Source organism: Bos indicus x Bos taurus, chromosome 21 (assembly GCF_003369695.1).
Source record: "Bos indicus x Bos taurus breed Angus x Brahman F1 hybrid chromosome 21, Bos_hybrid_MaternalHap_v2.0, whole genome shotgun sequence".
Taxonomy (NCBI): Eukaryota; Metazoa; Chordata; class Mammalia; order Artiodactyla; family Bovidae; genus Bos; species Bos indicus x Bos taurus.
The window spans coordinates 24,543,306-24,556,014 of NC_040096.1; the positions used below are offsets into that span (position 1 = coordinate 24,543,306).

The 12,709-nt window shown below is 47.2% G+C and overlaps 1 protein-coding gene across 1 annotated transcript in view; it reads right to left on the reverse strand.

Annotated features, from left to right (window-relative positions):
- Positions 1 to 3,688: 3,688 nt before the first annotated feature.
- SH3GL3 (SH3 domain containing GRB2 like 3, endophilin A3) overlaps positions 3,689 to 12,709 on the reverse strand; it is a 117,330-nt gene continuing 108,309 nt past the window's right edge. The window contains exon 9 of the mRNA XM_027520767.1: positions 3,689 to 5,333. Within this exon, the coding sequence (XP_027376568.1) occupies positions 5,272 to 5,333 (62 nt within the window). The 3' untranslated portion in view covers positions 3,689 to 5,271. The remainder of the gene's footprint in view (positions 5,334 to 12,709) is intronic.

Below are 12,709 nucleotides of genomic sequence, written 5' to 3' on the forward strand. Positions count from 1 at the left end.
GCCCGCCCCGCCCGGGCCCGGGCGCCGACTCTGCTAAGTCAGGCCCAGCGGCCACACGGAGGTTTGCCCGGAACCGCTGGCTCGTGCCTGCGAGCCTCCGGCGCTCCCGGCCAGGCATGACCAAAGTCAGAGACCAGTGGCCCCTCCCGGCCTGCCCGCCTTCACCTCCAGCGGCGCCCAGAGCGCACTCTGGGCCTGGGCCAGTGGACTCCGGTGAGCTTGCTCCTCACTCGGACCCTTGGCTACCAGGGACCACCAGCGACCTGGTGCCTCTTGCTATGAGCCGAGCTTGGGTAACAGAGCTGCGTAGCTGCCCAAACCCTGGGGTACCCAGGTCTGAGATTTGGGGTGGCGGTGTCAGGGACCTGGAGTGGGGTGAATTTCCTCTTGGAGGTGGTGAGAAGTAGGTGGACTGCTTGTCCCTAGCCTTGACCTAATCTCAGAGGTATGAATCCAAGGGCCTCGGGATGGCTTGAAAAGTCTCATTATGCCTGGGGCTAAGTCTTCACAGTCCCCATTTCCTTGGGTGCCTAGTGTGTGCCAGCCACATGCCAAGCTCTTCATGTGCAGCTCGTCTTCACAAGGGCCCCGTGGTGTTAGTAGCATTCTTCCCATTTCATGGGTGGGGAAGCTGAGACCCAAGGGACACATAACTTGTAGGCAGTGAGTTGCAAAGTCAGGGCTGGAGCCCGCATCTCCTTTCTCTAAAGGCTCCACTGTTCAGCCCTGAAGGTTGTCTCCTGCCTGTTCTGTGGTTGGTACCTTACAGGTGGTGGCAGAGCTTTACCCAGAGGAGCTGGTGCTGCCTGTCTACCTCCCTCATCTTCCCTTCCTTACTGTGGGAATTCCTCTGGCCCAGAGGAGGACCTCTGTCCCTCCACTCCAGGTAAAATGACTGGAATCTTTCAGGAAGTGAGCAGCGGACGTTCAGTGTGAAGGGGGCAGAGAGATGGTCACTAAGTGCAGGGGAGGCTGGGCTAAACCAGAAAGAATGCAGCCATGTACAATTGATTCTCCTTATTTGCCATGTCAGTTTTGTTGTCATAAAGTCAAAGGAACTTTAAAATGAATTTGGGAATACCAAACCATTGCTCCTGGGGAAAGCACAGGATTCAACTCCTGCCAGCCTCTGAGCTAAAAAGCTACCTGGTGGTTTAGACGGTAACGCGTCCACTTGCAATGCAGGAGACCTGGGTTCGATCCCTGGGGCAGGAAGAGCCCCTGGAGAAGGAAATGGCAACCCACTCCAGTATTCTTGCCTGGGAAATTCCATGGATGGAGGAGCCTGGTGGGCTACAGTCCATGGGGCCACCAAGAGTCAGACACGACTGAGCCTCTGAGCTACGTTCTTGTCAACTAATCAATACATAACATTAATTTATGTGTGTTTCCCCTTAAAAACATATTTGTTGTTATTCTTGTTGTTTAATCCCTAAGTCATGTCCGACTCTTCTGTGTCCCCATGGACTGTAGCCCACCAGGCTCCTCTGTCCATGGGATTCTCCAGGCAAGAATACTGGAGTGGGTAGCCATTCCCTTCTCCAGGGGATCTTCCTCACCCAGGGATGAAACCCACATCTCCTGCACCGCAGGAGGATTCTTTACCACTGGAGCCACCAGGGAAGCTCTAAAGACTTCTTAACATATATTATTCATTCATTAACCCTGAACCCACAACTTGTGCCCAAATAAGTTTATCTCACAGGTATCTCTAACACAAGGGTTTTCTCCACAGGGCACATCACAGGGTTCCTCTGCTTAGGAGCATGAGACAGCAAATCAGCACTGCTCTTGAGAGCCATTTTAAACAACAGAATCACCAAGGGGGAAAAAAAAAAGAGTAAAAGTGGCATTGAATAGGCCATCAGAGAATGCTTGTTTACAGTATGAGAGCTGAAACAAGGTGGAACATGGGGCCTGGATGAACTTGAGCTAGGAACATGTGTATCGGGCAACTCAAAATTTCACCCCTCATCAGAGAACCATGCTGCTGCTAAGTCGCTTCAGTTGTGTCTGACTCTTTGCAACCCCATAGACGGCAGCCCACCAGGCTCCTCTGTCCCTGGGATTCTCCAGGCAAGAATACTGGAGTGGGTTGCCATTTCCTCCTCTAATGCATGAAAGTGAAAAGTGAAAGTGAAGTCGCTCAGTCGTGTCCGACTCTTAGTGACCCCATGGACTGAAGCCTATCAGGCTCCTCCACCCATGGGATTTTCCAGGCAAGATTACTGGAGTGGGTTGCCATTGCCTTCTCCGAAAGAACCATGAATGTGCTGCAAATCTTGATTTGAGGGACTGCAAATACATTTTAGCAAGTAGGCAAGTTCGCAGATATGGAATCTGCAAATAATGAGGATTGACTGTGTGTGCTTCTCCTGTCAAGGTGTAAACTCAAAGCCTGAGCTGAGCATAACATGCCTGCATGATCAATTGCTCAGTCAGGTCCGACTCTTTGCGACCCCATGGACTGTAGCCTGCCAGGCTCCTCTGTCCATGGGGATTCTCCAGGCAAGAATACTGGAGTGGGTTGCCATTTTCTTCTCCAAGGAATCTTCCATAACCTAGGATCAAACCCGTGTCTCCTGCATGGTAGGCGGATTCTTTACCACTGAGCCACCTGGGATGCCCGTCAAGGTATGGTTGAGGAATAATGATTCCAAACACAATATATCAGACTCTGTTCCAGGTACTTCACTGGTATTAATTCTGTCCTTACACCAGCCCCTGGTAGCTCAACTGGTAAAAATCCACCTGCAATGCAGAAGCTCCGGGTTCAATTCCTGGGTCAGGAAGATCTGCTGGAGAAGGGATAGGGTACCCACCCCAGTATTCTTGGACTTCCCTGGTAGTTCAGCTGGTAAAGAATCCGCCTGCAATGTGGGAGACCTGGGTTTAATCCCTGGGTTGGGAAGATCCCCTGGAGAAGGGAATGGCTACCCACTCCAGTATTCTGGCCTAGAGAATTCCATGGACTATATAGTCCATGGGGTCACAAAGACTGAGTAAAAGACTGAGTGACTTTCACTTTCACACCAGCCTATGGGGTAAGTATCATGTTTATTCCACTTCACAAACTAGGAGACTGATGTAGAGAAAGGTTTAGACACCACATGTTCTTAGCAACTAGACAATACCGCATCTCACGTCATTCACACTCCAAAATAAAGCAAAAATCATATGAATATTCCAAATGAAATGGAGAATTCAAAGAGAGATTATGCTTGTGCAGTGGCAGCCGGTCACTCGCTCTGACTCTGGAAGGCACCAAGAAGGCTCCTGCAGTGGAGGCGGGTGGGGTTGTTGGAAGCATTTGAACTGCTGGGCTCTCAGGTATTAATGGCTCAGCGGGGACTTCCTGTCTCATGTCTCTTGTCACACTCTTGACTCTGGAGTCAGCCTCCAGGGACTGCTCACACCAAGGAGGAGGCCCGGGATGAGCCTTTCTCTCCCACAAGTGCCAGGGAACATCAGATGAGCCCCCTCAAGGAACAGTTGGGAGAACATCAGGGAACTGGTGAAAAGCAGAAGACAAAGCATCACCAGTTCCCTGATGGAAGTTCCCCTTCCTGCTCACCCTGGTGGGTTGAGTCGTCAGACCTGTGAGTGCCGTTAAGGCACTGTCAGTTAGTGTTACCCATCCAAGCTCTGTCTGCTCGCCGCACAGCAGGCCAATGATCAGGAGACCAGGTGTTGAGGCAAGGAATAGTGACTTTATTCAGAAAGCCAGGCATCCGAGAAGATGGAGGACTAAAGTTCTAGAGTACCATCTTATGGGGTCTGGACGCCAGTCTCTTTTATAGAACAGAGAGAGGGAAGAGGTGAGGAAGTAAAGTAAAAAGGCCATGGGCCTTGCAGAATATCTCCTGGCTTGGCCAGCGCTGGGGAGCTAGGAGAAGATGTATTAATTTCTTCAGGGGTCAGGGTATCTCCCTGGGAGCTAAACAAAGGTACTTTAGTTTAACATCAGGCAGAGGGGCAGGGTTCCCTGAGGCAGGCCATTATGTGTGCTTACAGCCACAGACAGCATCCTTTTAGTGATGAGAGTACCAAAAGCAACAGGAAGCAAAGCTTAAAAGAAATAGATCCAACATGGAGTCAGGCATGCTCTTTCCTGTTACATTAGGATAGCAAACTGCCCAAGTCTGGGAGGGTGGGCTGAACCTCACAGGTCCTGTCCCCAGATTCACCATCTAATCACCCCCAGAGAGCTCTCCTCCATCACTCTGCTGCTGCTGCTGCTGCTAAGTCACTTCAGTCGTGTCTGACTCTGTGTGACCCCGTAGATGGCAGCCCACCAGGCTCCACCATCCCTGGGATTCTCCAGGCAAGAACACTGGAGTGGGTTGCCATTGCCTTCTCCCTTCCATCACTCTACCCAAGTATAAATACAGAGCCATCCTTCAGTCTCTGTACCTACTCCCCCTGCCACCCACTCCCCTCTCCCCTGAAACCTGCCACAGTGTTTAAACAAGACATTGCCAAAGACATGGAGGTGGGGAAGATTGGGGAATGGTAAGAACAGAAGGGAATGAACCCCCTAAAAGCTATATCTGTCTGATCAGGCTACAGGGTGGGACTGCAGAACCAATCTCTCTCTGGTGGGTGGGGGAGGGGAGGTGGGGTGGGTGGGATTCAGACCCTCACTGCCTAGCTCCTGGACTCTCCCCTCATGAGAACCCCCACCACCTGGGGACAAAGGCAATGCCTTTCAATTTAGAGAAGTCTAAGAAACCAAATTCTGTTTCCTCCCTAAAATCCATTCTCTTGCATTCCCAGTCTCCCTTATCCGTCTAGTTTCCTAACCATGCTCCCAGCATCGCCTACTGACCACAACCAGACAAACACAACAATGCAACATTTGTATCAGAGATATATAGAGAGGTAGAGAAAGAAATGGAAACCCATTCCTGTCTGGGAAATCCCATGGACAGAGGAGCCTGGTGGGCTACAGTCCATGGGGTCACAAAGAGTCAGTCACGACTCAGTGGCTAAACAACAACAACATACAGAGAGGACCAGGAAGTTCCTACCAGTGATGCTGCTCTTGGGGTATGTGTGGATTTCACCCTGAGAAGTGACATCACGTCAGGGATTTGGCCTGAATTTATTCCTGATAACAGAATTACTGTTTCTGGTTGCGGGTCTTGTAGATGGGCTTGGGAAGCATGCTCAAGACTGTGTTGGAGGCTTGGTGAACAGGAGCCCTTGGAGATAAATCCTAGAGAAGTTATAGTTGACTGCAGAAGGCACGGAGGATCCAATGGGGAAACATTAGGTGAGCATGGTGTCTTCCAGGTGCGAGATTGCCCGGGGAGTGCTTTCACAGGAAAGACCTGGAAGGGAGCAAGGGACACAAATAGGGGTGGGTGGTGAGCAGAGACAGCCTGTGCACAAGGGTACGTGTGGATAGACACACAGACAGGCTCATAGACTGAGAGTCATGCCCTCGTGGTAGTTTGAGTCACTTATGGGGCAGTTCTTCTGGGTTTCCTTTGGCCAGTCGTCTTGCTTTGCCTGGTTCTAAGTCTGTATATAGTACATCTCAGGACCCTCCCAGGTTGACCCACTCTCTTAACCAAGATGGATTCTAGTGAAGAGGCCTATGGGTGGGTTGACATCAGCTACTATGGGGTGGTGGCCCTTCCCTTTTTCACCTTTGAGCAGCCTTTCTGCACATGTGTAGTTGGGAAGATTTCCTAGACCTTGAGAATGAGGAATATGTGGTCTTTTATCTCTTATCTGGGCAGAACTCAAGCTCCTCTCTCCCTCCTGCTATTCTGGGGCATCTGTCCACCAGGGAGGAACTCCAGCAGCTCAGCCTAGGGCCCATCTCTCTCCTGCCTCACTCTCATAAGCTAAAGAGGATGCTTCAGAGAAGGTCCTGGCTTTAAGCCCCTGACTGCCACACTCACATAAATGGGAGATGGGTGTATGTTCCCATGACGAGGGTTTGGACAGAGCATCTGCCCCAACAGCATCTAGCACACCTGGCTTCTCAGGTGTTCCCCACCCCACATGGAAAACAAGCTCAGCTAGAGGTGGTAGTTTCCTGTATGTCCAGAGCCCATCTTTGGAACACACATTTGCTTCATAAAAAGTGTTCAAGTCTCCCGCCTCATAAGCAGGAAAAAAAAAAAAGCCCTTGGGAAGAGGTGTGACAAGAGTGAAGGTTCTCCTTGGCGAGGGGCTCTGTGCGCACTGGCACAGCCTCGTTCTTGGTTTCTGCTCTTGTCCTGCACCTAGAGATCCATGATTTCAGGACTTCTTAGAGGTACTAGATCCATCGTGTCAAGGCAGGAGGCTTGGGCTTTCATACTGCTATAGCACTGGAGGTCTGAGCCAGTCAGAATCTCTGTCAGGAGAGTGAGGTGGTGTTGGACAGACTTTCTAGAAAGCTCCAAACCTTTGGGGTTGGGCAGGGGAGAGCTTTAGTCCCCCAAAGTGTTGCAAAGGAATGGAGTTGGATTTTGGTGACCCGTCTCAGGGCCAGCAAACTCTCCAGGCCCCAGACCCAAAGCTAACTTCATGTGGCCTCTAGGCTAGGAAGGGGTTGACCTGACTGTTTTACCTGCATCTCATACTCTGATTGTGTGTAAGTGTGTGTTTGATGCTCAGTCATGTCCAAGTCTTCACGACCCCGTGAACTATAGCCCACCAGGCTCCTCTGTCCATGGGGTTTCCCAGGCAGGAATACTGGAGTAGGTTGCCATTTCCTTCTCCAGGGGATCTTCCTGACCCAGGGATCAAACCCTCCTCTCCTGAATTGCAGGTGGATTCTTTACCACTGAGCCAGGGGAAAGCCCATAAGCTTATTGAAAGTGAAAGTGAAGTCGTGCCCGACTCTTTGAGACCCCATGGATAGTAGCCTGCACCAAGCTCCTCCGTCCATGGGATTTTCAAGGCAAGAGTACTGGAGTGGGTTGCCATTTCCTTCTCCAGGGAATCTTCCCAATCCAGGGATTGAACCCAGGTCTCTCACATTGTAGACAGACGCTTTACCATCTGAGCCACCCTTATTGCATACAAGCAAATACTTAGGCCTCATTCAAGACTATGGCTTCTTTCTTTGCACATAATTCTAACAGGTTTGTTCATCTAGTTTTCAAGACTAAATTAGAGGCTCTGAGTTAGAAAGGGACAGAATCCCTACTCAGAAAAGGGATACTGGCAGCCTAAAGGTGCTACAGAAAAACTGTAAAAGGCAAAAGAAGTAAAAGACACCATAAGTCTGGTACAGTTTTGTTCACACTGGTAGGGCCTGAGAGGATCACAGGGTCACTGCAAGGGCTTTGTTCATGCTCGTGAACCCAGGTTATCTACAAATGCACTTGTTCATCACATTAAGTTTATGATGTATGGAAGTACAGGCTACATTTCAGAAAAATAGTCACTCATCAAAGGGCTAAACTGTAAGAAAAAGAAAACAAAGGCAGGCACCAACTATTCCTTTAACAAGTCACCTTTAACTTCCTGAAAAGTTCACACCTGTTGTGAACAGTCCTGTAGTGAACATTGGGGTACATGTGTCTTTTTCGATTATGGTTCTCTCAGAGTATATGTCCAGTAGTGGGACTGTAACAAAGGTCCATCTAGTCAAGGCTATGGTTTTTCCAGTGGTCATGTATGCATGTGAGAGTTGGGCTGTAAAGAAAGCTGAGCGCCGAAGAATTGATGCTTTTGAACTGTGGTGTTGGAGAAGACTCTTGAGAGTCCCTGGGACTGCAAGGAGATCAAACCAGTCCATCCTAAAGGAAATCAGTCCTGAATATTCATTGGAAGGACTGATGTTGAAGCTGAAACTCCAATACTTTAGCCACCTGATGCAAAGAGCTGACTCATTTGAAAAGACCCTGATGCTGGGAAAGATTGAGGGCAGGAGTAGAAGGGGACGACAGAGGATGAGATGGTTGGATGGCATCACCAACTCGATGCACATGGGTTTGGATGGACTCCTGGAGTTGGTGATGGACAGGGAGGCCTGGCGTACTGTGGTTCATGGGGTCACAAAGAGTTGGACATGACTGAGCAACTGAACTGAACTGAACTGATGGTACTTTTATTCCTAGTTTGTTAAGGAATCTTCGAACTGTTCTACATAGTGGCTGTAGCGATTTACATAACATGTGTAAAATAGATAACTAGTGGGTGGGGCAGCAGGAAGCTGCTATATAGCACAGGGAGCCCAGCCGGGCACTCTGTAACGCTTCACCTTAGAGGGTGGGAGGCTCAAGAGGGAGGGCAACCTGCTCCAGTACTCTTGCCTGGAAAATCCCATGGACGGAGGGGCCTGGTAGGCTGCAGTCCATGGGGTCGCTAAGAGTCGGACACGACTGAGCGACTTCACTTTCACTTTTCACTTTCATGCATTGGAGAAGGAAATGGCAACCCACTCCAGTGTTCTTGCCTGGAGAATCCCAGGGACGGAGAGCCTGGTGGGCTGCCGTCTACCGGGTGGCACAGAGTCTGATACGACTGAAGCGACTTAGCAGCAGCATATATATATATATATATATATATCATCACCCCCAGGTGGCGCTAGTGGTAAAAACAACAACAATAACAACAAAAACCCGCCTGCCTATGCAGGACACACAGGAGACATGGGTTCTACCCCTAGGTCGGGAAGATTCCCTGGAGGCAGGAGCATGGCAACCCACTCCAGTATTCTTGCCTAGAGAATTCCATGGACAGAGGAGCCTGGCAGGCAACAGTCCACAGGGTCACAAAGAGTCGGACACGACTCAGCGACTAACACTTTCTTACTTACATATATATACATATATAAATATGTGTGTGTATATATATATGCATGCTAAGTTGCTTCAGTCGTGTCTGACTCTTTGCAACCCCATGGACTGCAGCCCACCACGCTCCTCTGTCCATGAAATTTTCCAGGCTAAGTGTGTATATATATATCTATATATAACTGATTCACATTGATGTATGGCAGAGACCATGACAACACTGTAAAGCAATTATCCTTCAATAAAAAAAGTTCACACCTAGCACATCATCTCTGACAATTCCAGGAGACCAGGCTTTTTTTCCAGAATTGATTCATTTGAGCAAAAAGAACAGAGTACAAAGTACTCTGTACACTTAACTGTTTAAAAATGTGATACCAGTTTTCTTACAAGTTGTCAAGAAGAGTTGTGCCCCAAAGCATTTTCTCCCATGCTGCACTGCACATTACTCACCCCGCACTGCAGAATGAGACCCGCCTGTTTAGTCTGCTTCCTTACATGTTCCTTACTCTGTCCGCTTGGCAATATTTGGGTTGGAAACACCACAAAGAAATACTTGAAAAGTCTTTTTTCAAATATAAGTTCAATAAAAACATTTCTATGTATTACATTTTGCAAAACACACTTAACTTCAGGAGAGTTTAGATAGCCAATTAAGCATTTTTATCCCTTCTTTACCACGGCTTGGGCAAAAATCTTCTATGGATGAGTATGAAGAACTAAATTCCTTCAGATGCAACCATTCACATCTGGTCAGTTTTAGGCTTAAAGAACAATTCAGTTCAATGTAGCAAAATGCAATATTTATATTTTTTGCAATATATATTAAATTTTTGCCAGGTATGTCTAGGTCCTGGGAATACAATGGCATGGTAATATACAGCCCTGCCTGGAGGAGTAAATGAGATACAGTGTGACAAATGATTTCAGAGATATAAGCACAAGGAGCTAGAAAAGTTTTGCATAGGATGGCAACTAATTCAATCATGGGGCTTTTAAAGATGTCTTAGGAGAAGTGATATTTCAGCTATGAACTAAACTTGCTTTTTTTTTTTTTTTAAGAATCTCCATACTGTTTTCTATAGTGGTTGCACCAGCTTACATTCCCACCAACAATATAGGAGGGTTTCTTTTTTTTCCCCACACCCTGTCCAGCATTTGTTATTTGTAGAGGTGGCTCAGATGGAAAAGAATCTGCCTACAATGCAGAACAGGGTTTGATCCCGGGATCAGGAAAATCCCCTAAAGAAGGAAATGGCTATCCACCCCAGTATTCCTGCCTGGGATATCCCATGGACTGAGGAATCTGGTGGGCTATAGTCCATGGGATCTCAGAGTCGGACACGATTAAGCGATTAACGCTTTCAAACTTTCATTCTGCCTGGTGTGAGGTGGTACCTCATTGTAGTTTCGGTTTGCATTTCTCTGATAATTAGCAATGTTGAGCATCTTTTCATGTGCCTGTTGGCCATCTGTGTGTCTTCTGTAAAGAAATGTCTATTTAGATCTTCTGCCCATTTTTCCATAGGATTGTTTGGTTTTTTGTTGTTGATTTGTGTGAGCTGTTTGTTTATTTTGGAAATTAAGTCCTTGTCGGTCCCATCACTTGTAAATGTTTTCTCCTAGTCTGTAGGTTGTCTTTTCTCTTTGTTTATGGTTTTCTTTGCTGTGCAAAAGCTTGTAAGTTTGATTAGGTCCCATTTGTTTACTTTTGTTTTTATTTCTGTTGCCTTGGGAGACTGATATTGGTATGATTTATGTCAAAGAATGTTTTGTCTGGCTGTATTTTTAATAATTCAAGCAAGAGCTCATGATGGCCTAAGCTGGTACAAGTGGTAGTGAAAACAGAAGAAAATAGAAAGATTTGAAACAGTTGTTAAAGAATTTTTAAGACTTGGTGAATTACTTAAAAGAGTAGAGAGAGACAGTCAAGGTTGATACCCTGATTCCTGCATGGGCCATGGGTGATGGCAGTGTCATTTGTGGAGTTGGAAGTGTAAGAGGAAGAGGAGTGTATTGGGTGGAAAGAGAGAGAGTGAGAGATGATGACTTAACTTGGAACATTCTGAGCTGGAAATCCCTCTGGGTCTAGAATCAGGATGACAACCTGAGCTGGAGATTTAGCTTCATGACTCATCAGCATGTGGTTGATACTTGAAGCCATGGAAGTAGACAGTGTGGATGAAAACAGCCAGCTCATCCACCATCTATCCATACATCCATTCATCAGAAAAGGAATTTCTGTGTATTCTCCAGTGTGCATGCAGTATACGTGTGAAAGTTTGAAAGTTTAGTCTCTCAGTTGTGTCCGACTCTTTGCGACCCCATGGACTGCAGCCCACCAGGCTCCTCTGTCCATGGGATTTTCCAGGCAAGAGTACTGGAGTGGGTTGCCATTTCCTTCTCCAGAGGATCTTCTGACCCAGGAATCAAACCCAGGTCTCCCACATTATAGGCAGACACTTTACTGTCTGAGCCACCAGGGAAGTCCCTATATGTATAATTTCTCCTAAACAGTGAAAATATCACACGTTTCTTTTTCTCAAAAAAAAAAAAAAAAACCACCACTGAGGAGCCATCATCGTGAGGCACTTTTGATTTCTGTCTTCACCACTTGCTCATAGGGTTGAGTGGCTCTGGCCAAAAGGATGTTTCCTCAGCTCTGTTCTTTTGCTCTTTTATTGTGAACTTCAATCTGAAAGACACACCCACCCCTGAATCCTCCACGGCGAAGTCTGACATTCAATCCTAGCCTGGGGCTCTGGTTTACCATCAAAGCGTGAGTGGGTCTTATTCAGCCTTTCCCAAGAAATTGCTAAATGCTGTTTCATTAAATGTGTGCCAGAGAAGTATATTTTTCTTATTGTTTTTTAAAAACCAAGAAAGAACCAAAAAAAACTGTGAAACAAGTATCCCCAAATTCATGTATGGTGTCAGGAAGATTGAGAACAAAATGACTAGTGTTCTACAAGCATAAACAAGAAAAATGGAAAAGAATTTTTTCTTTAAAAAAGGAAGTCCCTAGGTATACCTACGGCTAATTCATGTTGATGTACAGCAGAAAACAAAGCAATATTATAACGCAATTATCCTTCAATTAAAAATAAATAATTTTTTTAAAAACCCTGATATTGCTATGAACTGTCAGATCAGGTAGAGACTTCAGATCAAAGATGATTTGAACTCAAATGTTGTATTCAAACTACCCATTCCCCACTGGATACTATATCAAATTCTCTATGAGTGCTGGAAGCTGAGGAAGGGAATTGCCCCCATAACTGCGACTCACAGGGTTGATGCGATACACCAGTAGCCATTGCTCTGATGACAGTGGCCCTTGTGACAGAGGAAGAGAGCTGTGCGCTGTGAATGTCATCTTATGACATTGCCAGGAAGCTAAGGCAACTATGGTTATCCTGTGGGAGAGTCAACATCACCTGTTCTTTTCTAATTTATTTTTATTTATTTATTTTTGACTGTGCCGCACAGCATGCAGGATCTTAGTTCCCTGACCAGGGATCACACCCACGCCCCTACAATGGAAGCATGGATTCCCAACCACAGGACCGCCAGGGTTAGTCCCAACATCACCTGATTCTGGCCTGTGAGCTCACAGGGATGGTCCCTCGGAGGGGCATCTCCCTGTGTGGTATGCCCCTGGGCTGCCTCCTGGAGTGTATGCAAACCACAGACCGTGGTTTTCACAATGATCAGTTTAAGGTGACCAAAGTGTGTCACCCTTCTGGTGAAGGTTCTGAGGAGCAGCAGCCCTTCCATCCTTGAAATCTCAAGAGTTACAGGAGCCTTTGAAGAGCAATCATCTTCTGAGTTGCATCTAGATGCACTGGGAGAGTCAAGAGACAGAGGTGGTGACAGCTGAGAGCAACACAGCCTCGTGTCCTCCCGTTATGGGTGCTCAGTTATTACCATGCCTGTGGCATCACATGGACAGTTATTAATATGTA